The following is a 27,981-nucleotide window of genomic DNA, read 5'->3' as shown; positions in this document are numbered from 1 at the left end:
TTATTCAAAACGCCGCTTCGGGATTGGCCCGCGCTCTCCATAAGGGAGGCCGGCGTGGCTCGGGGACGGCAATGAGACGCGCTGTAGTGTTAGAGCGTGGGCTTGCTCGACCCCAGTACCAGCCAGGAGTAGGAGAAAGAAAGAGAGAGAGAAAAAAAGAGAGAGAGAGAGAGAGAGAGAGAGAGGGAGGGAGGGAGGTTAGCGCAGCCAAGGAGACGGCAGAAAAACTCGTCCCCCCCTCAAATCCCCGAGTGGAGCAAAGAAGGCCGGGGACGCAAGCGGGCACAAAAGCATTCTTGGCTTTCACTTTTGAAGCAAGAAATCCCAAAAGGCCAGATCATTTACTTCAAATCGAAAGAGAGAGAGAGGCGTGACGGAACGGCGCGCCGGCGCTTTGAGCGCACTTGAAAACTCATCCTCCGCGTGAATGATAGCTACATCTTGGGACCAGAAGAACGCGCAAATAGGATGGCGGACGCTGGGAGGGTCACGTGGCTGCTGCTTTTAATCGGTGAGTACCTTTAGGTGGGTTTTTTGGGGTATTCTTTGTGTTGATGGTTGTTTTGGGAGAAATGGGAGACGAATGAGGGGGAAAGAGAAAGAGCTGCAACAGGTGTCGTTAAATGGGATGCCCAATTTTGTCTTATCAAAAGAACAATATTGACTTCTTTTTTCTTCTTCTAAGTAAGTTTCAACTTACTTTTTGGGTCAAATTAAGTTGCGAGAAAACAAGCTGTCATCTGAGCAAAAATATTTAACAAACGTAAACATTTTGTAATAATGATGCCTTTTTTTAAATAGACACGGCACGCACAACGCAAAATATAATTACAATGAGTTTTTCTTTTTCTTCTAAGTAAGTTTCAACTTACTTTTTGGGTCAAATGAACTTGCTAGAAAACAAGCCATGTCATTTGAGCAAAATATTTAACAAATTTTGTAAAAAAAATAATAATAATTGGATGCTAAAATCTAAATGCATAATTCACACACATTGGATTACAGTTAATTAAATGTATACCTTTTTTTTAAATAGACATGGCACACACAATGCAAAAAACAATTAAAATGAGTTTTTCTTATTGGGTTTACATTGCCAGTCAGACTTGTAATATATATTTTTTTAAACGGTATATTTACGCTATACTATAACAGTATATACACGCTTATTTATTTATATATTTATTCATGTATTTATCTATTAACTTACTTATGACTTATCTATTTATGTCTAAAATGCCTTTCCTATTTCTGCATCCACACCCTCTTGCTACTGTGACAACCAAATTTCCCGAATACGGGATGAATAAAGTTATCCAATCCAATCCAATATTATTTGTTATGCCCTTAACTCATTATTCGATTTTTTCATTGCATAAAAAGTTTCAACAAGGTTAAATAAGGTCACCAAATGATCATATATTGACATCCCCTGAATTTGTCTTGAAAGTAGCCTTAAAAATAATAGAGTAAAATAACACTAAAAGCTAAAACGCGTGACTTTCACCGGAATGAAATCCAAAATAAACCCTAAAATATGATTTAGCCCTTTAACAGTCTCGTTAGTATCTTCCACCGTCACGTTGGCGCTGCGTAATCAGTCCGAAGGTCATCGTAATCATATCCCAAAAGACAGTAGAACAAACGACGCCCCCCTTTTTAGCACACGGTGGAGATTACAATTCGCTGGAATAATGAAGCGTGACCTCTGACCTCCTTCTTTCTCTCTGTCTGCATGTCAAGAGATTTTCTTTAATTAGGCACCTGCCTCAGCGACAACGCGACCTGAATTCAAATGCGGGTTTTTATTTTTCCTCCCTGGGAAAAAGCAATGTGTGACACAGAAAGCTGATAAAAAAAAAACAAAGCCTGTCAGCACCACCCAAACTCCTAAAAATAGAGAATACGTAGTGTGTGAACGTGCACATCTGCGCAATTCAAATATTTGCGAGCACGTGCCTTTGTGTCCAACTTTCTACTTTTACGGGCTTACAGAAGCATGTTGGATATGTACGTTTTTGCATTTATTTATTTTTTTAATGACGGCACACATGGTGGTTAGGTTAGGTTTTCCTTGGATGGATTTTGTCTGTCGCGTGTTCCAAGTGGGTGTGAAAGCGACCATTCCCGCACGTACCTCGGCCATTTGGACGTGGGCCTCGAAGGAAGTGGCATCATCCTGCGTTATCGCTCCTCCCCAGGACTTCCTAACCCCACGCCGATCGTCTGTCCTCCGTGGCGACCCGTCCGTTTCCTACAAGATAACAGGCGGTCCGGTCTGGTCCGGTCCGGGTGGCCGGGTGGCCGGGGGAGAAGCCGCCCCGTTCGTGGCTTTGGTGTCTTTGCTTGGCCTGGTGAGCATGGGAGAGAAGGGAGAACAATGGGTGGAGGGGGGGGGAGAAAAAAAAAAGACTTTTTATCAACATCCTGGTTCCCAAGCAGGGTGCGGCGGCGGCAGGAGATGGCCTAGAGCTGCATTTTGGCTCGCTCCGAAGACCCTTTTCACGTGTCCTGAACGGTTTTAATACAACAACAACAACAAGAAGAAGATAATATTTGCGTTCACGGCACTTTGTAACTTCATTTGTTTGTTCTGTTAAGTGTGTTGTCGTGGAAAGTCCCCCCAAAACCCCAACCCGCCCCCTCTGTGGCGTCTCTCTCTCCCGTCGGCGAAATCTGCCCAATTTCAGTTATATGAAACACATTTTATTACCATTAAACCACTAGTTATGTGTTACTTTGTAAATAGATGGCGAATTAGAAGAAATCAAACACTTTTTCCAATCCAATTTCCTGTTTTTGGTGTTTTTTCAGAGGGTTGGAACAAATTCATCTGTTTTTAGTTCATTTCAATGGGAAACGGTCGCTGGAGTTACGAAAAGCTCGTCATACGATCTCAGTCCCGGAACGGATTAAGATCGTATGTGGAGGTAGCACTGTATATTTGATAAAGTAGGAGCAGGCTTGGGATCTGATGAGCGATCTTTTCCCTTCCTCCCAGGTGTCAGATATTAATCAGAGCCCGCAACTGGTACCGACTCGGACCTCCTCCTTAACACGGCGGGGTGTCCGCCGCCCCCCTTTTTAATCTGCTTCATCGCAGCATGTCGACTCCTCCCAAGGATTGCAACAGCACCAAAACAGACTTGCGTGCACTTTTCAAGGCTCATCAGATAAACGGCATTTGCCGGGTGACGTTTAACTCATTGGCTGCCCTCCCCCGTCCAACCAAATTAGACGTCCACTCAATTTCACGTGGGCCGGACAATTTTAGATATAATATTTAGATTTTTTTATATAAATGGATTAAAAGAACTGGATTAAAAAAACTGAATATTCAGTTTTTTAATAGATCTAAAACAATGTTTATTTTAGCTTTTTTTAAATATATGTTTAGATTTTACAAAATGATTTTTGAACTAAAAACAAAAAGATTAAAAAATGACAATTATTGATATAAAAGGGGGAAAATCAGGAAATTTAATATACATCTATACTCTTCATTTGAATTTGATCCTAAAACAGAAAGTCGGCACTCATCATTGACTTTCCCGGGCCACACAAAACGATGTGGCGGGCCAGATTTGGCCCCCGGGCCGCCACTTTGACACATGTGGCGTACACAATTTGAAATAATCAAAATCTTACGGGAAAAATGTATACGTTGACAGGTATGACAAATAAACAAAAGCATTACACGTGTTCTGCCTAGCAACATTGGCCATGACCAAAAATGATTGTTCAATTCAATGCTGCTGATTCAAAATTTTTATCATGACTACGAAGACGAGGGGGGAATTCTTGCTAGTGGATAATGAGTGTGTAAGCGAGTGTGTGTGGTCAGGCGTTTGTAGTTAGTGGTTCAATTTACAGCATCCCTTCGTGTTCTCTTCTTTGACAAAGCGCCGCCTTTTCACTCGACTCCCTCTTTCTTCCCTCCCAACACAACTCGTAGTTTTCCCTCATTGGCCTTTGTGAGGGGCCATTAGACGGGGGTCTACTGGCCCCTCACAAAGGCGCGCCGGGCTGAATTAGCGCTCTTGGCTAACGAGGCACGGGGATGCGAGATCGTCAAGCGGTCGCACGTGGGGGCTCTTTGTGTGGGGTGTCACTCGACCAATGGGGAAGATTTGTCCCACTAACTCTAATTCTTTTTGTGCATTGTTTCAAGTTAATTCTGCGGCACAATTTGACCAGGTGGACCAACTCCCGGTCAGCCGGCAGACCAAAACGGTCGTAAATGTCTCCCGTTTGCAGATTTAATGCGAATTAGTGCTATTAGCTCCTGCTCTTTTGGATTGGATTGGATTGGATAACTTTATTCATCCCGTATTCGGGAAATTTGGTTGTCACAGTAGCAAGAGGGTGAGAATACAGACACAGCAAAAGACATTTTAGACATAACTAGATAGGTAATAAGTTAATAAATAAATACATGAATAAATATATAAATAAATAAGCGTGTTGCTGAAATATATATATATATATATATATATATATATATATATATATATATATATATATATTTCAGCAACACGCTTATTTATTTATTCATGTATTTATTTATTAACTTATTACCTATCTAGTTATGTCTAAAATGCCTTTCCTATTTCTGCATATATATATATAGTATATATATATATATATATATATATATATATATATATATATATACATACACACACACACACACACACATGCACACATATATATATATACATACATACATATATATACATACATATATATAAATACATATACACATATACATACATATATATAAATACATATACACATATATATACATATACATACATATATACATATACATACATATACATATATATGCATATATATACATATATATACATATACATACATATACATATATATGCATATATATACATATATATACATATACATATATATATATATATATATATATATATATATATATATATATATATGTATATATATATATGTATGTATATATATGCATCCCCCACTAACAAGTCTCTTTCCTTCCGAGCCACTTTCTCCAATCCAAAAACTGAATAGAACTGAAAGGAAGACCACCCCCCCATGTTCTTCCTTGACAGGGATCAGAGAATTACAAAAAAAAAATGTTATTACATCAGCCAAGAAACCCTCCAAGATAGCAGACCTGACAATCTGAAGCCCCACGGGCTTGGGAATGTGTAGTTTTTAAAGATAGTGGCGGGCTGACGGGTGCTGTCGCCCACAAAGAAACAGATGCGGTGGTGACAGATGGGGGTCAGGCCGCCAGGCGATATTCAGGAGGACAAGGAGGGGGGGGGGGGGCAAACGGCATATGGACTTTTGCATGTCAACATCTTTCAAAAGCAATCACTCACCCACTGGTAGAAAATAATGCTCACATTTAAAAAGGTGCTGAGCTGACATTAGGAAAATGCGGTGGTGGTCCGTGCATTTTGTCGTAGTGCCTTCAACGTATCAATCCAACCCTCAAAAACTATTTTATGGCTATAAAACCTCTACTGCAGCTACAGCTGCAACACATAAAAAATAATCAATAAATCAATGCACAAAAATGGGGTAAAATCCACTTCCTAGCAGCATTTCATGATTAAATACAAATACTGGAGCTTTTCAGACATTAAAACCAGGCCAGGGGGGTGATTTTCCCGGGATTTTTTTCTGATCCTGGCAACAAATAATGGCTGAAATGTGATTGATTAAATGCTTCAATATGAAAACACACATCTGGAAGCAGTGCAACCAGGGGGAAAAGCAATGAAGGGAAGCTAACAGACCATTTGATAATAAGTATTGATGGACAAAATATAATATATGATTCAGATATTTCTTAGGGCAGAAGAGAAGGCCTTGAAGATCCTGACGGCCCCCCACTGGGAAAATGGGAAAGTCCGTTTATGGAAAGACTATCCCCTGACCTGAACCCTATGGAAAATGCCGAATTTGCACGACTCTAAAGCTTATCGGCGTTCGTCTCGGGGACCGATAAGCTGTGGGCCCGTGCCGGCCTCTACCAGCTCTCACTTGACCAGAACACGCTCTTATCTGCGCGCTACTGACCCCTAGGTAGTGATGATGGATTGACACAATGAGAAGGACCTATTACACTTCCTAGTCATTCTGCAATAGAGGTTAAGTTGTGTGCAGAACAGTGGATGACATCCAAGTTAAATGCCATTCTTTGTGGCTAATTGTGGCGTAATATGCCATCGGTGGTCCCGCGCGGGGGGGGGGGGGGGGGGGGGGATTCAATGCTACAATAGATGGGCGGAGGTCACCATCCACAAAGGCGGGGGTGCCAGACGCCATTGTTGGAGTCCGCACACATGTACAAATGGACAGTGGGCTGCCGAGGTGTGGCGCTTCCAAGTTGATTGTCTACGACATCCTGGCCTGCTCGCTATAAATAGATGAACAGAGGAAGATGGATGGCTGAGGTGTTCCTCCTTTGATTGTGCTTCTCTTGGAAAGTCAGGAAATACAGAGAGTATAAATAGGGAAGTGTCCTCGAGCTTACTCGTTCCCAACAAAAAGTATAGCACAAATTAAATTAGAACTTCATTACCTATTAAATGCTTAATGAACATATAGTAACATCCCAGAATAAACCCAACACAAATCATTTGATTTTTGCAATTGAACTTTAACAATGTTCCCTAAATCTCCTCTATAGGTCTTTTTTGTCAAAAATCCCACTCGGAAGACTTGACAGCGGCTACCAGTGTGACCGTAGCAAAAGACGCACCAGTGCAAGCCGTGACCGTTTCAACCGCCAAAGTGCCAACCGTCGTCACCCTCACGACCATCCAGGCGGTAGTCGCGCCCGTTACCGTCAAAGTACAAACCGTGGCGGCAACAAACGTCCCCACGACGAAGGCGACGAGCGCTCTTCCAACGCTCCGCCCCTCTTCCGCCGTGATAACGACACCAAAGCCCAAGACCACGCCGGCGCCCACGCCGGCGCCCACGCAACCGCAACCACAGCAGTCTCAAACAAACAGTGTCCCAAGCGCAACATCAACCGTCAAGATGACTACCCTGGCACCGACGGACAAGACGGCAGCGCCCAAGATCACGCTTCCGGTCCCGACAACGGGCAACCCAAAAGTATCCATCGCCAGCCAGACCCGCCACGTCACAGTCACGCCGACCGTCAAAGCAACCACGGGCCACACCGCGGCAAGCCAAAAGACTACCGCGCAAACCACCGTAGCGGCCCTCAAGACGACTCGACGGCAAGTCGGCGCGGGTATCGACCCCACGGCACGAACCACGGCGACAATCGCCCGACAGACGACAACAGCCGGGACCACCAAACCGACCACGGCGGGCCAAAGGACCAGCACCGTGGCGTCCATTCCGGCTTCACTTTGGCCCTCAACTATTGCGACCACCGTTGCAACCCCTACCGTTACTTCTCCAAAAATGGCTCCAGCCACCACAACAACTGTGTCGTATCCCAGAAAATTCTCAGTAAGTTACGATAGAATGAAAATGATGAAATATCTATGATTAACATCCTCTATTGTTTTTGTGTCTGGGTCTTTAGTACTCGCTAAACAAGGGCCATGAGGTAAGGATCGCCTCTTTCGGCAATCGATGAATTTTGCCGTGCGTTGCTAACTTTGCTAATTGTCCGTGTTTAGAAGGAGGAAGAGAAAGAGCTAGTGGAGGTGTGCAAGCGCCTCATGGGGAACCTCAAGGATGGAAATTGCACGTTGACGTGGAGCCGCCATAAGGGAAAACTCATTTTTGACTGTGTGGAGATCAATGGCAGAGGTACAGTAGCTTTCAAGGTACTCGGCCGTTTGGTCGCCGGACTTTTGGTCGCCGGACGTTTGGTCGCCTGGAAGGTTATTGATAATTACCATTTAAAATGGTTGCTCAAATTCCCTAAATACAAACTGTGAATTATTATTTAGTCATACTTAATGCCCTATTAATTATTAGGCTAAAGACAAGCTGCAAATTTCCCGTACTTTTATTGTGTTTTGTTGGAGAACTTGTTAAGACCCTGACTGACGTCGCTTCTTAAAGGGACAACGCATGTACATACAAACTCTTCTACACTCACGTCGGCTCAGTGAAACTGCTCAGGGCCATTGTTGGCTTTTATTGATGCGTAGACCGTCTTGTTTTACCTTGTTTTGTCACCGGACTTTTGGTCGCCGGACATTTGGTCGCCGGTTGTTTGGGTCCGGGCGACCAAACGTCCGGCAACCAAAAGTCCGGCGACCAAAAGTCCGGCGACCAAACGTCCGGGGACCAAACGTCCGGGGACCAAACGTCCGGCGACCAAACGTCCGGCGACCAAAAGTCCGGCGACCAAACATCCGGCGACCAAACGTCCGGGGACCAAACGTCCGGCGACCAAACGTCCGGCGACCAAACGTCCGGCGACCAAACGTCCGGCGACCAAACGTCCGGCGACCAAACGTCCGGCGACCAAACGTCCGGTCACGGGTACATTTGGCAGCTCTCTTCGAGAAAAACAGTACAAACAGATTTTCTAATAACATTTTTTTGGGATGTTCCAGTGAAAACAGCCCTGGCAACACAGTATTATGAGGAAATAACAAAGGTGAGTGCATTTAAGTGTTTAGGTAACGCAAAAAAACAACCCTAAACTAAACTGACACTAATATTTCTATTTTAAATTTTCATTTCCTACACCAAGAAACCGACCGATAACAAAACCCTCATCGCTATTTTGGCCTCTTGTGGAGCTTTGCTGATCATGATCATCATCCTGGCGGTGTGCGCTTCACACCACCGCAAGCCTTACGGCGACAACCAGGTAAAAAAAAACGTGGGTCTTTTAGTTAACAGATGCGATCGTTCAAGCCTCGGAAAGGGGCCAATCTTTTAACGAAGGTTGTCTGCCCAGGCAAACAAAAAATTAGAGGGAACATTGTGTGAGAGTGATTTTTTTTTCCTATGCCGAGGTTTGAATGGTGTTGAAATGTGCTGAATTGGTTAACAAAGCGCTGGTCTTTTTTTTTTTTATTTAATCTGAATGCAATATAATGGGAAAATGGATAGGAAAGCATGCTGTTTAGCCACCGTAATAATCAATTGAAAGCAGAATGAATGTAAATTGTACCGTTCCAATGACTTACCGGCAGCACTTGACGGAGGAGCTTCACACGGTGGAGAACGGCTACCACGACAACCCCACGCTGGAGGTGATGGAGGTGCAGCCGGAGATGCACGAGAAGAAGGTGGCTCTCAACGGCGACTTCAACGAGGGCTGGATCGTGCCCATGGACAACCTGCTCAAGGACGACACCCCCGACGAGGAGGACACGCACCTGTAGAGAGTGCAGAAATCTGGCACAGATTAAACGCCACCGCGGAAAAATGACTTGGAAACACTTGGCCACAAAAAAATCAGGCGATGCCACGTGCCTTTACGAGACGGATTTATATCAAGGTTCACTATGCTTTTTGTACTCTCCGTTTGATTGATGATTTCTGATATATGGGGGATGATCATGGGCCTTTTATGCGCCATCATATTGTATCATATCTGCTCTGATGACAATCAGGCACATTACTCACCGCCATTGACGGAGGCCGACGACCAATCCGTTTTCAAAACGGACCGGACGTCTCAGAGCCCAACTCAAGACTTTGTCGCCAAGGAACACTGTAAATATTGAGCACACTCGTTTAAATGTATTCTAATGAAGCAAACGTCAAGTTCACGCTACGGTTATTCAGAAAATAGCAACAAAAACACACACATGAACGGACATGCCCATAAATATGTTGAAGTGCCTAAATAATTTAACATGTAAATGTTCCCCAAACTGTTTAATATTCATGATATAACTTACCCATGCGTTATTTAGAAAACTTTGTGTGAATGTGTGAATTTGTGATAAGACGGCTGTTTTATTTTTGGCGTTTTTGATATTCCACCAAAGTATGTTAGCATGATGTGTAATATCCATATTTCTTTGTTTTGCTCATTGAAGTGAAGAACAGGGGTCTGACACACTGGAAGTTGTAAATTGTAGTCACATTTCGTTTTTTGTGCAAATAAAGCCTTTTTTTTCCCTTCCACAATTGCATTTGAGCAAGTTTTGAACTGAAAAGAAAGGAAAAAAACGGAATATAAGAAGAAAATCTGACGAAAATACAATCTTTATTCGTTATTTACATTACATACAATGCAATACAACAAGGCTTTCTACACATTCCACAGAGAAGTGCTCACAGTCGAACAAGTACCGCACTGGAAACACCAGATTTCCACCCAGTGCTCAAGTTAGAAGGATGTTATGGGACAGTCAGGAGGATCTTGACTCATATTTGGCATTTAAAAGGTGCTTTCCATTTTTTTCCCCCTCCACAAAAGTATTCTGGATGGGTTACGTTTCCTACCAGACATGTTCCGGCACCCCAAATATGCCCAATCGTGGTAAGGCAAAAAAGAAACAACTTTACAGGCTCTAATAACTTCAAGTGATGACGACAAACTGTCAGGTTTGTACACATCGATACCATGAATTAAAGGAATATTAGAGCCACAAGAAATATTGTATGTCATGAGAAAAACAAACATTAAAAACTATACAGTGGTACCTCGTCATACGACTGCTCGTCATACAATATTCTCGACTTACGACGGAAATTTCGATCAAATAATTTGCCCGTCATGCGATCAAAATTTCGTGATGCGACCAAGCCAGGTCTTTTTTGCATATCTTTCGTGTATAACAATATCTACGAGCACCGAATGAGTTATTCAGACCAGGAAACGCACAACGCACATGCGCGGGAAAAAGAGGGCTTTCTGGGTAATGAAGTATACTCATGCACACAACACCAATAACCAATGGCACCCTTTCTCAGAATAAAACTTTACCCACAATCAATACGTGGGTAAGCTCAGCTGTTGCATTTTCTGTTATTATTATTATTATTATTATCTAATACGAGGAGTATTATATTACTTCTCGTTCGCTGCTCCTAAGAACATCAGCGGCACTGGCTCGCAATTCCCTCTTTGTAATATTTCTGGTCGCAACTCTCTCTCATAGGCGCCATTCAAAGCGGTTGCAACCAGAGCCATTACAACGAGGGAGTTGCGAGCCGGTCTTTATGAGCAGCGGAGCGATCGCTAAAATGTACTACAAGACTATTTCTCGTTGGCAAGTGGTCGTGGGTTATCCTATTGTGAGGACATTTGTGTGCATCATTTTGGGAATATTTTGAAGGGAATACAACAGCAAACAGCCCATCGATAGCGAACGTGAGGGTGGAGGCGTGGCAAACCGCCAACCCGGAAAACGAAGATAACAAAAGATTACAACAAAATTAGAATTCAGTTTTGTGTAAAGTTACATTAAACGTGTGTTTGAGTGTCTGTATATATTAATCCAAGTTAATTTAAATTTGTTTGTTCGTTTACGAGTGCTGTGGATGAAGTCCCCCGAATTTTAGTTAGATTAAACACATTTTATTACTATTAAACCACTAGTTATGTGTTACTTTGTTAATAGATGGCGAATTAGAAGAAAAAAAAACATTTTTTCCAATCCAATATCCTGTTATTGGTGTTTTTTCAGTGGGTTGGAACGAATAAATTTGTTTTCCATTCATTTCAATGGGAAACATCCGCTCGAGTTACGAGAATCTCGTCATACGATCTCAGTCTCGGAACGGATTACGATCGTATGTCGAGGTACCACTCTAGTTATAGAATGGCAATTTGAACATAGATCGGTGAAAATGAACTCGTATTTGAATTGGAAGTTACCGAATGATGACCACTGATCAGCTGATTTTGAGAATTAGCAAATGTAACATTATTATTTTCACTCTGCATCATTTTAACTGCAACTCCTATTTATTCTCGTCACCCAAACTTTTTTTTCCCAAACTAAAACTGAAACTTTCTACGCATTTGTTTTCTCATAACAACACATTTCCCTCAACGTTGTCCCAAATATTCCTTCTACGTGGCAGCAAACGCACGCCGTCGATTCCAAACCGCGATGTGCATTTTTTTTCCCAGGTGGAAAGCACCAAACAATTTGAATCAAGTGGCAAAAAACAGCATTCAGGTTTTCTTCCTAATGCGACCAAGTTTTATCTTGTGCTACACTTTCACAGGAAAAGGATTGTTGACACTATAAATTGCTAATACACCAGGACTTCAAATTTAAATGACAGGCAAACATTGCTGTTACATAACAAAGGAATTCCTTCCCAAATTGGACTACTGTCATTTAAAGATTGAAGGATCTTTTTATTTTAAACTACCCATAATCAATAGCCAATGTCTTGAAAACGATTTAGCTAGGAGTGTAGGCGCAAAAATACCGAGGCGAAAAGGCAAAAAAAAACAATTTTAGCAGTTATAGTTCTCACCCGTACACACTCAGGGGTGCTTGAGTTTCCAGGTGGTAGCAGCAGATCGTCATAACGTCAAATGGAGAAGGAGATATTAGAAATGGGTAGTACCTGATGTCACCTTGGTATTTTGAGTCCAGCAGGCCAGTTGGCGCTGAGTTGCGAGGTGGGGAGCCCCAGGGCTAGAGGGTGATGAGGTCCACCAGGTTGCCCTTGGGTGGCGTCATGCTGTCGGGGAAAAAGTTGACCAGCGTGTCGAAGAGCTGCGTGCGTTGGGCGTACGTCTGGTCCACGTCGGAGAAACCTGCCGGACCGACGTGGACAAAAATTTGAGGAGTCTTTCGTCACTTACGAAAGCTCGGCCGTTTGGATGATTACCCAGGGGGATGAAGTCGTTGCTGGACTTGAACAGAGCGGAGGGAAGGAGCTGGAACTAAATGGAGACATGGACAACCATCATGCATCATGGACTAACAGTACAGTGGTACCTCGACCTACGAGCAGCTCTACCGACGAGACGCTCGAGATACGATGAAAATTTCGATTGAATAATTGGCCCTAGATACGAGAAAAATTTCGATTGAATAATTCGCCCGAGATACGGGAAAAAATTCGATCGAATAATTCGCCCTAGATCCGGGAAAAATTTCGATCGGATAATTCGCCCTATATACGAGAAAAAATTCGATCGGATAATTCGCCCTAGATACGAGAAAAATGTCGATCGAATAATTCGCCCTAGATACGAGAAAAATGTCGATCTAATAATTCGCCCTAGATACGAGAAAATTGTTGATCGAATAATTCGCCCTAGATACGAGAAAAATTTCGATCGGATAATTCGCCCTAGATAGTGTAAAGTTACATTATAATGTATGTTTGAGTGTGTCTGTATATATTAATCCAAGTTAATTTAAATGTGTTTGTTCGGTTACAAGTGCGTTGCCGTGGATAAGTACCCCCGCCTTGCTTCTACGTATGTATATGTCCGTCTGTTTATCCTCCGCGTCTAATTTTATAGGTCTATTAAACACATTTTAGTACTATTAAACCACTCGTTATTTGTTACTTTGTCAATATATGGCGAATTAGAACAAATAAAAATGTTTTCCAATCTAATATCCTGTTTTTGGTATTTTTTCAGAGGCTTGGAACAAATTCATTTGTTTTTAGTTCATTTCAATGGGAAACGTTCGCTCGAGTTACGAGAAGCTCGACATACGATCTCAGTCCCGGAACGGATTAAGATCGTATGTCGAGGTACCACTGTATTTGGATTGAGTCGAAAAATATCAACCCCCCCAAAAAAACAAAATTTGGTACTTCTTTGGTCTCTTCGGGGTCTGTGTGGTCCACGGTGAGCGATAAATCATCCTGCAGGTATTTGAGTGCGCTGAGTGGTTCAGACTGGGCCTTTTCTTCAAACCTGCTCCAGCAAAAAAACAAAAAAAGATTGAGAAAGTTGCAGTTTTGACTATTTGTCACTAGATGGAAACAGAAGCCCAATAAATGCAAATTGTAATCACAGCCCAGAGGTAGTAAGCAGAGACCTGTACTTCCGGATCAGATATTTGCAGTGTCGCAACAAATACTCCTTGGAGGGCCGGCATAGTTTCAGGGACCAGAAGTCATCGAGGCGCATTTTGGGGGAGCAAGATTTACCGGGATTGCCACCGAACAAGTAATGCACCTGGGAAAACAATCACAAAGTGGACGACACATTTTCAGTCTTGATGTGTCCCAGCATGCCTGGTGGTGGCCTTTTGTGCACAGTGGTAATAATGCTTGATTGTTGTCTACATTAAAGTCGAACTATTTTTTTTTTGGTTCAACTGTGTTTATTTTGCACCATATGTGCTGTGTGATGAGCATTCACATGTGATTTGAAAAGCTTGTAGCCTTATTGATTGATTTCCCAAACCCTTGCGTCTTGAGTACATTTTATATTCATAAAATTGGAATAAATGATTCTGATAAGTGGGGCTTAGAAGGCAATTAATATACACCATTTTTACACGGCAGCGCTAAAAATAGGCTAGTTTTTCCATCGACCGTGCCGTAATGGTACATCCTACGTCAAGGGTGTCAGACTCGGGTTGGTTCGCGGGCCGCTTTAACGACAACTTGATTTCACGAGGGCCGGACCATTTTAGATATAATATTTAGATATTTTTTTAAATAAATGGATTAAAAGCCCTGAATATTCCGTTTTTTAATAGATTTAAAACAATGTTTATTTTAGCTTTTTTTTAAATATATTTTTAGATTTTACAAAATGATTTTTGAACTAAAAACAGAAAAAATGGACTAAAAAATGACAATGATTGATTTAAAAGGGGGAAAATCAGGAAATTGAATATACATCTATACTCTTCATTTTAATTTGATCCTAAAACAGAAAGTCGGCACTCATCATTTACTTTCCCGGGCCACACAAAATGATGCAGCGGGCCAGCTTTGGCCCCCGGGCCACCACTTTGACACACGTCCTACGTCTATCGCCATTAATGGCCGCAAGTGTATCAAATCCTTACCTTGTGCATCTCGTCGTAGACCAGCTGGTGAGCGAAGCGCGGGCACGGCTCCTCCTCCTGCAGGACTTTGCTGGGATTTTCCTTAACCGCCTGGTCGTTTTTGTACACACAGGACCTTGGACGGCGGCGAAAATATAAGAAAGTGTGTTAAAGGAACAAAACATAACCTCCTCAGTAGAGAACAACGGGCGCCAGAGTGTAATGAGCACACGGCTGCATAAAAAATGAAAAAAAAAAAATGTCTGACTGCTCTTTTTGAATAGGCCAGGGGAGAACAAGAACAGCTAAAATCAATGTGCTGGAACATTGAGGACGGCCTGTTCTTTCCCAACCACTGATTCAAACACGACGAGTGCAGCTAAAGGACACACAAACACACACACACACACACACACACACACACACACACACACACACGGGCGCACACACACACACACACACACGAGGGGAGACAGGCCGGTTGGCGTACCAGTTATTGCGAGCAATGTCGTAGATCCAGAAAGAGTTGCGCACGTTCTCCTCGCGTTTGTCTTTGTCCTTGCTCAGGCCCGACAGGACGTGGATCTCGTTCAGCTCGGGGTCGATGGTGGCTCTCTGAGTGAAGCCGGTCATCGGTACTGAAGAAAAACCGCAATGGGGAATGTCATCGTTATTCAACTCGGGTGTCCTTTAAAATAAAAACTTTCAAAGGAAGGAAGAAAGAGCGACGGGGCCGAATTAGAGGGGCCGAAAAATAAAGGAAAGAACATAACCGTGTGCCGCCATGGCAACAAGGCTAGACTGACTAGAGCAGGGGGGTCAAACTCGGGTTGGTTGGTTCGCGGGCCGAATTAACGTCAACTCCATTTCATGTGGGCCGGACCCTTTTAGATATAATATTTAGATTTTTTTATATAAATGGATTAAAAGAACTTGATGTAAAGCCCTGAATATTCCGTTTTTTATAGATCTAAAACAATGTTTATTTTAGCTTTTTTTTAAATATATTTTTGATTTTACTAAATATGATTTTTGAGGTAAAAACACAGAAAAAATGACAAATATTGATTTAAAGGGGGGGGGAATCAGGAAATGTAATATACATCTATACTCTTCATTTTAATTTGATCCTAAAACAGAAAGTCGGCACTCATGATTGACTTTCCCGGGCCACACAAAATGATGCGGCGGGCCAGATTTGGCCCCCGGGCCGCCACTTTGACACCTGTGGACTAGACTGAATGGGCTGCAAATGAACCCTGACCAGTCCAGATTTTAACAGTCACCCTTCAGTGAGGTCGACGGCGAAAGACGTCCAATCCGTTTGAACCGGGCAGAAAAAAAATGATCCAGTATGATCACTACACAATGAATTGGTTTTGGACCTTAAACTTGTTCTTCCACTAAGACCACAAATGAAATGTTACCCATGCCCGAGTCCTTCTTGGTGCCGTCAGATATGATCTCCACGTGGTCTCCGTCCACATCGTAGCTGAAGAAATCATTAAGGTAGGTCTTGGATCGCTGACCACCAAACACGTAAAGACAGCGGTTTCTCTAAAAAAAAAAGTCAAGCGAGCCCGTGATCAAGATGTCACTTGGCCCAGCGGCATTATTATCATTATTCATTTGACAAACTCACGGTATGGAAGAGCATGCAGTGACCGATCCGGGATTGGATGTCCTCCGGCCCGGCGTTGCAAGAGTCTTCCCGAAGGAGGCTCCACGCGGCCGCTCGGCAGTGGTAGGCGTACAGGCCGCTGAACTGCGGCTCGGACGTGCGGCTGTCCTCCACGCTGCCGTTGCACGTCAGTATCCGCCCGCCGAATGTGTAAATCATATGCTTTTCCGAGTCCATGCACATCTGTTTTGGGCAAAAAAGTCACACCGACGGGGAAAAAAAATTACTGTATTTTCACGACTATAAGGCGCACATAAAAGTCTTACATTTTCTCCAAAATAGACAGGGCGCCTTATAATCCAGTGCACTTTATATATGGACCAATACTAAAATTGTTATCACGATAGAATAAAATAAATCAGACGATAGGGTACACCATCTCTCAGAACTACGGCAAGCAGCCCCCGACTACTATTTTCCCCGTAGAAAAAGTACTGTGCAGTGACTGCTGGGATATATAGTTCTTTTGTCAATACACCCAATGGATTGTGGCCTGTATACATCGGCATCAACACAGCTTGACGAAGGGTGGCAGGCAGCGCCAGGCTAATACGCTAGCTACTAGCTAGCTACTATTTGCGAATGGATTGTGGCCTGGCGATCGGCATCAACACAGCCTCGCGAAGCATGGAACACAGCCCCGGAATAGTTACGCTAGCTACTAGCTAGCTACTATTTGCGAATGGATTGTGGCCGCCTGGACGAACGTATAAAACTCAGCGTTTTCGATGACTCATTTGGACAATTGTTCAATTCGGACACAGAAAATGAGGACTTTGATGGATTTGTGGGTGATGATGACGTGAGTAAGTTGTAAAATTCCTAAATAAAGTACAACTGAACTCAGTTTTGCTTCTGTTGCCTTTTTAAAAATGTGTCCGTATGTTTAAGCTTGTGTATGTTTTGCCATGCCATAATATATATGCGTCTAAAAAAACGGTGCGTCCTTTGCGTGTTTAAAATACAGAAATAGCACTCGTTACTGACACTGCGGCTAAAAATACGATGCGCCATATAGTCGTGAAAATACGGTAATTAAAAATATCGGGGAATCCGATAATCCCAACGGTTTACCTGGTGGTCGAATACGAGTTTGGGCCCGCCGTCTGCCGCCGTGTCCTCGCTGAGAAGCGACCACGTGTTGACGTCGATGTCGTAGCGGTAGAAGTCGCTCTTCAGGGACTTGCTGTTTCTCACGCTAGAGTCCAAGTATCGGCCCAGCGTGTAGATTTGGCGCCGCTGGGAGTCGATGCACATCTTGTGGCAGGAGCGAGCACTGGGGCCGTTCTGAAAAACAAACAAATGGCAAAACGTAAACTAGCTGTTCAGTCGACCCCCGGCACCCCCCAAAAAAATCACCTCTTTCTCAGTGTCCCTTGAAATGCAGACCCACTGGTTCTCCTGAACACTGTAAGCCCAGAAGTCAGCAAGGTCTTGTGTGCCATCCCAGCCTCCAAATAAGTACACCGTCTCTACAAGACACAAAAATAAGGTTGACAAATGATCATTAAGTTTCATTTTCCTGTTGGTATGAATTCACTTGAGCATAATGCTCACCAAAACAACCTTTTCATGCATGTATAGTATTTTTTTTTCTCATGACAAGATTTAACAATCATTTTTGGCTCGTCATGACAAGATTTAACAATCATTTTTGGCTCGTCATGACAAGATTTAACAATCATTTTTGGCTCGTCATTACAAGATTTAACAATCATTTTTGGCTCGTCATTACAAGATTTAACAATCATTTTTGGCTTGTCGTTACAAGATTTAACAATCACTTTAGGCTCGTGGCAAATGTTGGACTCGTCATCTGTTGCTAGGCAGAATAGGTGTCACTGCCAAAATGAATCTGTCTATCACCGTCAATAACAGCCGATGGTAATTTATTAAATAACATAGAATTTACAATGCTGGGAAGTCTGTGGATCTATTTCCTTACTTTTAGTGCTCCAAGTGGTAATTTAGCAAAGTGATTGTGCGGTCAATGTAACGTTTTTTTAAAGAGCAAATTCGGTTCGTCTACCACAGAAGTCAGCATGGGAGGAAAAACAGTTCCAGAATATCAAAAATAAATGAACCCGTCTATAAAAGGAATGCTCTCTGAGCCATCTCCGATTCCCAAAAATGAAACTCCAACTCTTGTCTAAACATCCTTGAGTGGAAAACAAAGAGGTCACTGTGTGCCTTTGTGAAACAAAGCCCTTCATTTGGCTCGGCAGACAATATGTCAGTCACTTGGAAGCACGCTTCCAGCCAGGAAGTGCACATCCACGACCATCCCATACAAAATCATCGCATTTAACACAAATGATGCGTCGCTACAATCCCGCGGAGGAGGAAATGAGTCGGAGGGCTTTGGCGGCCATGTCATAACACGCGTCTTCTCTCACCGGTTTGAACGTCAATGACCATTTGATGCCCTCCCCTCATGCCGGGCCTGTTGTCGTCACCGTCGTCTGCGGGGAGAAGAGGTCGAGGGTCAAAGACGAGCAAAAAAAAAAAGGCGTAACGATACAGAAATGTTTGGATGAGGCCTGCTTTTAGCAGAAGAACTTACTGTTTAATTCGTCCCTGTTGATTTCTTGGGCGCACGTGCATTTGTTGCATTTGGGGATGATTTGACTCCATCGCGGCTTGTACTCTTGCTGGCTTATATACTGGTTAAACAAACCGTCTAAGAAGAGAGAATTGAGATCAGCGCGAACGAGAGATGGGCTTTGGGGGGGGGGTCTAGAGACGAGACAGACCTCGAACGGCTTTGTCGATGAGGTCCTCGCAGGCATCAAAATCGCCTTGCAGGACCAGCCGGTCATGCAAGTGGGTAAGCATGGGGTGTTCCAGTGCGATGCGCGTCTTCTTCTGCAGCGACTCGAAGGCCTCGGTGTAGTTGTGCTGACGGAAGTGTTTCAGGCAAAGGCGGATGGCTTCCTGTTCTCTGTACTGGGAATATAGATTCAAAAAACAAAAAAAAAGTTCAGTGTTAAGTGTGTGTATATACAGTGGTACCCCGACATACGATCGTAATCCGTTCCGTTCAGGGGGACTTTATCCATGGCACTCGTAAACGAACAAACACATTTAAATTTACTTGGATAAATATATACAGACACTCAAACATATGTTTAATGTAACTTTACACAAAACTGAATTCTAATTTTGTTTTCATCTTTTTTTACCGTCGTTCTGGGCGGGTTAGCGGTTTGCCACGCCTCCACCCTCACGTTCGCTATCGATGGGCTGTTTGCTGTTGTACTATTCCCTTCAAAATATTCCCAAAATGATGCACACAAATGTCCTCACAATAGGATAACCCACGACCACTTGCCAACGAGAAATAGTCTTGTAGTACATTTTAGCGATCGCTCCGCTGTATATATGTATATATGTATGTGTATATATATATATATATATATATATATATATATATATATATATATATATATATATATATATATATATATATATATATATATATATATATATATACACACACACATATATACATATATATGTATATATGTGTGTATATATGTATACTTCAGCAACACGCTTATTTATATATATATTTATTCATGTATTTATTTATTAACTTACTTATTACCTATCTATTTATGTCTAAAATGTCTTTTTCTGTGTCTGTATTCTCACCCTCTTGCTACTGTGACAACGAAATTTCCCGAATACGGGAGAAATAAAGCTATCCAATCCAATCCAAACCGGGTCCTGTTCAATTTTTTTAAGAGTTTCCTTTTTTTTTTTTAATTACCTTGCTGTACCAGTTAAGGCAGGGCTGCACCACCTCCGGATCCTCAATACCGTGCAGTTCAATGAACCAGATGCTGAAGTTGAAACTGGGACCCCACGACATGAGAGGCACTAATGGACAGATAGGCAGAGTAAAAAAAAAAGTTAACAAGTTATAGGAAAACAAACATGTTATATTTGAAGCACTTCTCACCTATTTTAACAAATCTGCAGGGAAACATCTGCTCGTCAATCTTGTGCTTTAAGGTGAATGTTTCCTTGTTGTAGTCGTTCTTAAGGCCACTGGCAGAGAAGGGGCAAAAAAGGACCCATTTTCAGTACTTTAATGATCGGATATGTTGAATTCTGACACGCGCTGGAAAGTCAAAAGATTGGCTCGATTTTTCCAAAAGCAATAAACCATTAATTGACTCATTTGTTTGTTATGAATTGTGAAAAGCCTGATCTCACCTGGACAACAGCTCAGTCATGTTTTCTTCACTCATGCCTCCGAACACCTTGAACTTCTTCAGGTTGCAGACGTGTGTTTTCTCGTATTTACCAAAAGTGATGCTCTGAACGATCGCCGGCCTTTCCAGTTTCAAGATTAAAAACTGCAAAAACAATCAAAGAATCATCAACATCTTCAGTTTTGAAATACTAGGACAAAATGGGAGTTGTTATGCAACATGCAGCTGCTGCATTATATTTACCTGTGGAGGATAGTTGCTCTCAGATGACCACCTGGAAGACTGATCATTTGGTTTGTCTACCAAAATGTTCCTAGAAAGAAAACAAACAAAAAAACTCATTAAATATGAACAAGACCCAACTACAATCAGGATTTTATGCTATTATCCATGTGCAAAACAGCCACCTCTGCATTCAGATGTGATAAGATGACATTGTTGCAGTTTAAATATGTCGTACAAGCCGTGTATTTATGTATTTAAGTATATGTGACATGTTGAAGTGTTTAATTTACACCTCATTAACGATTGCATGTTGGGGATGTGCAACTAGTTTGGACTGGATGTATATCGCTATTCGATTATTGATGCCTTGATGCGCGTACCTCGATCAGCACGGGAGATCTTCCTCATATCAGTAAAGTTGGATTGAGGAATCAACAACGAATCACTATTGTGATTATTTATTTCTCCCTGTGTTTCAAGTGTAAATACATGGTGCAACATTCATTTTTCATTTTTTCCATTCCATTTTTTTAAAATAGAAACATAGATCTCTCTGTGTGCCCTTGTATTATGTTAATCACTACGCGATTGTTATTTATTAAAAATGCAAAGCAGAAGCAGAACTACATTGCTAGGAAATAGCAATGCTGCTGAATGTCCAACATCACACAAACAATAACGGTAAAACTAATGTGTCCACACTGTATCGTCTAATTGACTTGAAATAGACAAAACTACCCAAAAATATCACACCGATTAGGGATTTATTATAAATCACTTCAATAGTGGCGTTAGCAATGTAGCCGATGCTAACTAGCTTGAATTGAAGAGCATCTATGCCGTCTAGATCACAATCTCCGCCGATTGCAAGCAAAAATAAGCACGGAAAGACAACCGAATGTATAATTACTCACTCAGGTAAATACGTAGAGGAGTAGGAACTCCATTTAAAAACGCTAAACGTGAGAACCCTGCTCTCTGGAACGACAGCCATCTTGTTGCAGGGGGAAAAACAAGCAGGAGGGAGCTAAGGAAAGGGGGCGATAGCCCTAAAAGAGACAGTGCACTTTTTAAAAAAAAAGTCATATGCAAAATAAAACAACAACATTTCAATTCATGTTCATCATATTTAATATATTTCCTAACTTTATAAACTGCATTCGCGTATCTTAAAACTCCTTACAAACGACAAGAAATGCACAATTGTCACTCTACTTCACCATAAAAATGTGTTTACTTTATAACACATAAGATTTAAGTTTAAGCATGGACACGTGTATTAAGACTGTTGTTTTTAAATATTTATATTCGAGTTGATATGGATTTTCTGAACCGTGTTAGGGCTTTAATACAAAAAAATGCACGTCTTACGTTGTAAACAGAGCAGGTTTGCCCTGACAAATATGGCGGCGACAAACACGCGTCATCTACGTATAATGTTAAATCGCAATTATTTCTTAAAGGCAACGTGTTTTCATTTTTTAAACAGCATAGCCCATACACCACTGGCTGTATTTAGTTGCCTATCTGGAGAATAAATTACTCAAAGGAATAAATGAACATATAAATTGCGCACTTAATTAAAAACAGGCATATTCGGAATTATTAAACAGTGCGTTTAACTCATTTGGCCCCTCGATCTGCATTCTAACTGCTTGTTTTGCCGTGCATCATTGTTTTTCTCTTTCAGTATTTATCATATCTGTCTGTATTTTTGCTTTTCATAATTGATAGTTTTAGAAAGCAACTTTCAGGGTGAAACATCGAGACTGCGGATGCATCATCCGATGACTAATATCTCTATTCCCGTTAAGTGGCCCCCCTTCCACATCATCTTATTATACGACGAGGCACGACTCATCTCCATCGTTGCTTCGGTCACCCTTGCATCAGTTAGGCTTGGAGTCGTGTTCAGATAAATAAACGTCTCTTTATATTGTCAGTTGTGCATTGATTTAGCCGTGTAATTCTTGATCTGTAATTTTATTGCTGCATTTGATATAAGTCATTGTCTGATAGTAAAGTCAATTCATTCTGCAGTTCTTAATGATTTTTTTAGGGTATACTACAGCTGCATATTCAGCTATAGAAGGCAAAAACATTGTTTACATGCAGTATTCTGGGTCTTGTGGCAGGAATTCTGGGTTTTGGCTAAAAGAGTAGTGCAGTTTGAGTTGCTATGTGTAGACATAGGTATGGTTTTATTTTAAAATATGATTAAACATGAGAAAATCAATTTTACTTAAAGTACTATTAGGAGTGTATTGTTAATGCTATTTGTAATCATGACATTTAAAGTGTTGTAATATAATGCAAAACATTATTCATGCTTATTGCAAGAATTATCGCGATGTATACGATTCATAATGCCTAATTGTTACTGTTATTGTAGTGGTACATCAAAATTGTAGTTATTAGGATGCTGCATGAATAAGACACTTTAAAATATGGATACTGTGATAATTATGCAGAATCTTCGAAGTTTTCCATGTATCAGCGTATAACAATTCTGAACCCCCTCATCACCAATCGTCATCTTACTGAATCTAGCGTCATATTTTTGCGATTGCCACCGCTGACATCACCGCGCGGATGTCGTCATCTTTCCGGTAAAAAAGCACATCCCGCCTGCCCAGGTGATATCAGTTTCTTTTCCCCCCGTCTCTTTTCTTTTTTTCTTTCTTTTCTTCTTCTTTTTTTAAAGCATTTTCTCCGAGAAGCCATCACGTGACAGGCCCCTTTAAGTTGCCGTTGACGGAGGCCTGAGCGTGTCACATGGACATGATATCATGACCGGGCAGGAACACAAGCGAGCGAGCGAGGAAACGAGCGAGGCCACTTCTTCCTTTTCGTCTTCTTGGAGAGAGAGAGAAAAAAACGCGCACTGTCATTTGACGCCAGTGCAGGACGAGGATCCAGAACGCCGGATTAGGACTTGTCGATTCGACCGATACACCTGCCGACAGCTGCGTTAAAAAAAGGAACAACAACAACAACAACCACGGAAGAAAAGATCGGTCCCGGAACAGCGCCTTTTTGGAGTGTGAGTGAAGTTATTTCTCATCGCTGATGTGCGCCACACGGCTGTGCGCTTCTTTTTCTGCAGGTGCGTGTTTTGCGCACTTGGCGCACTTTGGACGTTGACAGCCGCGGCTGTTCATTTTGGAAATTTGGGTTCCGCGTAGTTTGTGATGTTCGGCGTCCGCATTCCAAGTGCTGTTGCGCACATTGAAATGGAAGTAAACAAGTGGCAATAAGGATCAGGAGGGGGAAGTGGGGCTTGTGGGGGGCGTTAGGTCCGCGTGTTTTTCCTATCATGATATCATGAAGCGTGACGACCAGGGGCACGACTGGAAATATCCTGAAAACATCCGCCGGGCACAGTAAGGGACAAGTTGTTGTCAGGGGACTGTTTGGGTTTTTTTTCTCTGGATTTTTTGGGCGTCTTGTGGAATAATATTAATGAGGGAGGAAAAAAACAACAACTGCAAGAAAGGTTGTCACACAAGTCGACATGGATAAAAGTAGAAATCAATGGATTAGACCAGGGGTAGGGAACCTATGGCTCGGGAGCCATATGTGGCTCTTTCCATGGGTACATATGCATAGCTGTCAACCTCTGCCGATAACTGCCCTTATAAATGATTAGGATTCCCCTTACAACCCCCCCCAAAAACCTTACAAACACCATACGACTCGTACAGAAAGGTCCCGCTTTATTGTGGTTTTGGTGGTGGGGGAGTCATTGGGCTGGCATCCGGGAGAGGCCACATTTTTCTTTTCACTTGTGTCAACAAAGCACAACGACAAGCCTCCAAACGCCATTATTCCAACGCGACTTGAAATGCGGAACCAGTCCAGCTCTTGGCTCGATACTATTTAATATTAGTCAACAGTTACGCCTTATTTCATCTTGAATGATGTGCTCGGAATGGCACACTTTGTGTTTGAAGAACCCTGTCGAGAACACGGCGAGTGACAAAATGTGGCCAAACGAGTCTGAGCGGTGGACAACCAACCAACGCCAGCCTCGCATGAGAGAAAAATGTGCAATAATCCCATGGTATTAACCCACATTAATCCCGCAGTGTTTGCCTTTGCCACCGACAAATCTACCCTAATGAAGAAAATTAATTTCTAATCTAATATGGATTGGACGTCGAGTGGTTAAGATTGACATGCTGATCTAATAACCCCACGGATCAATCAGGTGTGCTACCTGTGGCAAAAACAATGCCTGGCCACGAACGGATTAGTTCATATACAGTTGAACAGAATAGAATATACAAAATAGTTTGTATTAGGGGTGGTCGATTAGTGAAGAAGCAAGATTTCCGGCAACAGCGGAACGGCAGTTTATGGCAAGTCCGAGTAGAAACAACACCGTGTGCGGTCGATTGGTTGCCGGTCTTTTGGTCACGGTCTTTTGGTCGCCCGCACCGCGACAATGGTCCACCAAAAGACCGGCGACCAAAAGACCGACGACCAAAAGACCGGCGACAAAACAAGGTAAAACAACACGGTCTACGCATCAATAAAAGCCAACAATGGCCATGAGCAGTACGACTCGTACGGTGTTTGTAAGGTTTTTTGGGGGGTTTGTAAGGGGAATCATAATCATTTATAAGGGCAGTTATCGGCAGAGGTTGACAGGTATGAACTGTTTCACTGAGCCGACGTGCGAGTGTAGAAGAGTTTGTATGTACATGCGCTGTCCCTTTAAGAAGCTACGTCAGTCAGGGTCTTAACAAGTTCTCCAACAAAACACAATAAAAGTACGGGACATTTGGAGCTTTTCTTTAGCCTAATAATTAATAGGGCATTAAGTATGACCAAATAGACATTTGCAGTTTGTATTTAGGGAATTTTAGCAACAATTTAAATGGTAATTATCAATAACCTTCCGGGCGACCAAAAGACCGGCGACCTAAAGATCGGCAACCAAAAGACCGGCGACCAATCGACTGTGTACCGTTGTCCCTTTAAGAAGCGACGTCAGTCAGTCAGGGTCTTAACAAGTTCTCCAACAAAAAACAATAAAAGTCCGGGAAATTTGGAGCTTTTCTTTAGCCTAATAATGACTAGGGCATTAAGTATGACTAAATAGTCATTGGCAGTTTGTATTTAGGGAATTTGAGCAGCAATTTAAATGGTAATTATCAATAACCTTCCGGGCGACCAAAAGACCGGCGACCAATCGACCGTGTACCAAACAACACGGCCTTTGCATGATCCTGTTTGCCTGTTTTCAGCACGCGCGTTACAAAAGACAGACCTTCCCGTGTGCGTCACGCACCGTCGGCTGTTTACACTCGCGTTGTTTCAACAAATAGATGGCTTTCGTACGGTTACAATCGAGCCGCTTCTCTAGTTATTTCAAGACTGGTGTGTATTATTTTTGAACTGGTCTAAATGGGACATCGGGGGGGGGGGGGGGGGGTTTCGGTGATCGTGATGTGACTCGATCTGAACAGCCAGCTGCCAAAGTTGCATTTCCGCTGGGTTTTATGCGGTCATAATTAGCACCGCCCACGTGACAAAGAGAGCGAGAGAGCGACTGCGTGTGAATACAATACGATCCGGGTTGCGCTCGTCGTTACATGACAGCCGGGCGCTAACGGAAGTGACGCGGGAGGCGGTTTTAAAGGGAAGAGGGGGGATAGAGAGTAACATTTAAGGCAAGGGTGTCAGACTCGGGTGTCAGACTTGATTTTTAGATATAATATTTAGATTTTTTTAAATTATAAATGGATTAAAAGAACTGGATCAAAAGCCCTAACTATTCAATATTTTTATAGATCTAAAACAATGTTTATTTGAGCTTTTTTTTCTTAGTAAAGGAAAATATCTCTTAATCATTATGTTCCATATTATAGTGGAAAACAGAAAATACTTTCCCAGGCCACACAAAATGATGCAGCGGGCCAGATTTGGCCCCCGGGCCGCCACTTTGACACCTATGATTTAAGGCATTCGGGTCTAAAAGTGTGGCTTACAGGGGGTCCGATCCCACTAATACGTATATGCCAGAAAATACGCTACCCTAAAATGGAAAGCAAGTGAAGCAAAATGATGTGATTGCCTGCTATTGACAAAGACAAATATCCAATTGACTTCAACTGGCAGGTCGTTCATTCATTGGACGTCTGTCTAGCACCGGAATGGCGGCAGATAAGTTCACTTTTGGGTCCGGCACACGTGTTTCTATGAATGTGAGACGTGAGACTTGGACAATAACGCCGACGGCTTGTTCTGTTGTGACGGTCAAGCGCGCCAACGGCCAATGAGTCATGGGCCACGCCGCCCTGGCCCCCAGGCCGCTTTTGATGATGAAATGTGTTTACCCACCCGCTCACTATAAAACTAGTGACACAGGGTTGTGTTTGTTCAGAGCTCGGCCCGTTCCGACCCGGAGCCAATTTTTCCTGGCCTGGCTATTGACGTTGACCTCATCATCGCTCTGGTGCGCTTGGCTGACCGAAACCGGGGCCCTCTCCAAACTTTCTTGGCTGTGAAAGTTGGGTAAACAAATTTGGCGCTTCACTCTCGATTTCATCAAAAATATGTATATATAGCAAAACTGACTTCGGTTGTACTTTATTTAGCCATTTTACAACTTACTCACGTCATCATCACCCACAAATCCATCAAAGTCCTCATTTTCTGTGTTCGAATTGAACAATTGTCCAAATGAGTCATCGAAAACGCTGAGGTTTATACTTTTGTCCAGGTGGCCACAATCCATTCGCAAATAGTAGCTAGCTAGTAGCTAGCGTAACTATTCCAACGCTGCCTTCCACGCTTCGTAAAGCTGTATTGATGTCGATGTATACAGGCCACAATCCATTGGGTGTATTGACAAAAGAACTATATATCCCAGCAGTCATTGCGCAGTACTATGTCTACGGGGAGAATAGTAGATTTGGGGGCTGCTTGCCGTAGTTGTGAGAGATGGTGTACC

General features: G+C 42.5%; 2 protein-coding genes and 1 long non-coding RNA gene across 20 annotated transcripts in view; 2 read left to right on the top strand and 1 right to left on the bottom strand.

The window, feature by feature from the left end:
- The window catches only part of mkln1 (muskelin 1, intracellular mediator containing kelch motifs), a 159,138-nt gene extending 136,904 nt beyond the window's left edge, over window positions 1-22,234 (bottom strand). For all 10 annotated transcript variants that reach the window (XM_077593368.1, XM_077593370.1, XM_077593375.1 and 7 more), the window contains exons 1-19: window positions 21,935-22,234; window positions 21,039-21,108; window positions 20,797-20,939; window positions 20,540-20,628; window positions 20,348-20,457; window positions 19,329-19,521; window positions 19,139-19,255; window positions 18,972-19,037; window positions 17,935-18,047; window positions 17,650-17,862; window positions 16,537-16,758; window positions 16,322-16,451; window positions 15,385-15,532; window positions 14,916-15,030; window positions 13,932-14,071; window positions 13,705-13,807; window positions 12,760-12,814; window positions 9,138-12,685; window positions 2,138-2,351 (exon numbers count right to left, since the gene is read on the bottom strand). In XM_077593368.1, coding sequence (XP_077449494.1) covers window positions 12,564-12,685; window positions 12,760-12,814; window positions 13,705-13,807; window positions 13,932-14,071; window positions 14,916-15,030; window positions 15,385-15,532; window positions 16,322-16,451; window positions 16,537-16,758; window positions 17,650-17,862; window positions 17,935-18,047; window positions 18,972-19,037; window positions 19,139-19,255; window positions 19,329-19,521; window positions 20,348-20,457; window positions 20,540-20,628; window positions 20,797-20,939; window positions 21,039-21,108; window positions 21,935-22,014 — 2,229 coding nt within the window. In that variant the 5' untranslated portion in view covers window positions 22,015-22,234 and the 3' untranslated portion in view covers window positions 2,138-2,351; window positions 9,138-12,563. The remainder of the gene's footprint in view (window positions 1-2,137; window positions 2,352-9,137; window positions 12,686-12,759; window positions 12,815-13,704; window positions 13,808-13,931; window positions 14,072-14,915; window positions 15,031-15,384; window positions 15,533-16,321; window positions 16,452-16,536; window positions 16,759-17,649; window positions 17,863-17,934; window positions 18,048-18,971; window positions 19,038-19,138; window positions 19,256-19,328; window positions 19,522-20,347; window positions 20,458-20,539; window positions 20,629-20,796; window positions 20,940-21,038; window positions 21,109-21,934) is intronic.
- LOC144068705 (uncharacterized) overlaps window positions 1-27,981 on the top strand; it is a 146,653-nt gene that overhangs the window by 8,136 nt on the left and 110,536 nt on the right. Inside the window, exon 1 of one of the 9 annotated variants that reach the window (XR_013298248.1) lies at window positions 23,629-24,063. The exons of 7 other annotated variants lie outside the window; for them this stretch is intronic. This is a non-coding gene — a long non-coding RNA (uncharacterized LOC144068705). Of the gene's footprint in view, window positions 1-23,628; window positions 24,064-27,981 lie in introns of those variants that run through there. One more of the 9 variants, XR_013298253.1, reaches the window with a different exon arrangement.
- On the top strand, window positions 73-10,103 carry podxl (podocalyxin-like). Its single transcript, XM_077593391.1, has 7 exons — window positions 73-511; window positions 6,692-7,491; window positions 7,568-7,591; window positions 7,665-7,797; window positions 8,556-8,599; window positions 8,696-8,815; window positions 9,144-10,103. The coding sequence occupies exons 1-7, from the start codon at window positions 469-471 to the stop codon at window positions 9,333-9,335; spliced, it is 1,356 nt and encodes a 451-aa protein (XP_077449517.1). The 5' UTR covers window positions 73-468; the 3' UTR covers window positions 9,336-10,103.

The sequence above is a fragment of the Stigmatopora argus genome, chromosome 23 (assembly GCF_051989625.1).
Source record: "Stigmatopora argus isolate UIUO_Sarg chromosome 23, RoL_Sarg_1.0, whole genome shotgun sequence".
Classification (NCBI taxonomy): domain Eukaryota; kingdom Metazoa; phylum Chordata; class Actinopteri; order Syngnathiformes; family Syngnathidae; genus Stigmatopora; species Stigmatopora argus.
The sequence above is the reverse complement of the archived record's forward strand: the minus strand, read 5'-3'. Positions and strand labels throughout refer to the sequence as shown.

What these genes read in the sequence shown, in the direction of transcription:
- podxl (XM_077593391.1), top strand. Translation starts at nt 469, where the DNA reads ATGGCGGACGCTGGGAGGGTCACGTGGCTGCTGCTTTTAATCG. An exon ending in CGTATCCCAGAAAATTCTCA is followed by an intron (nt 7,492 to 7,567) that starts GTAAGTTACGAT and finishes CTGGGTCTTTAG; the next exon opens with TACTCGCTAAACAAGGGCCA. An exon ending in ATTATGAGGAAATAACAAAG is followed by an intron (nt 8,600 to 8,695) that starts GTGAGTGCATTT and finishes TCCTACACCAAG; the next exon opens with AAACCGACCGATAACAAAAC.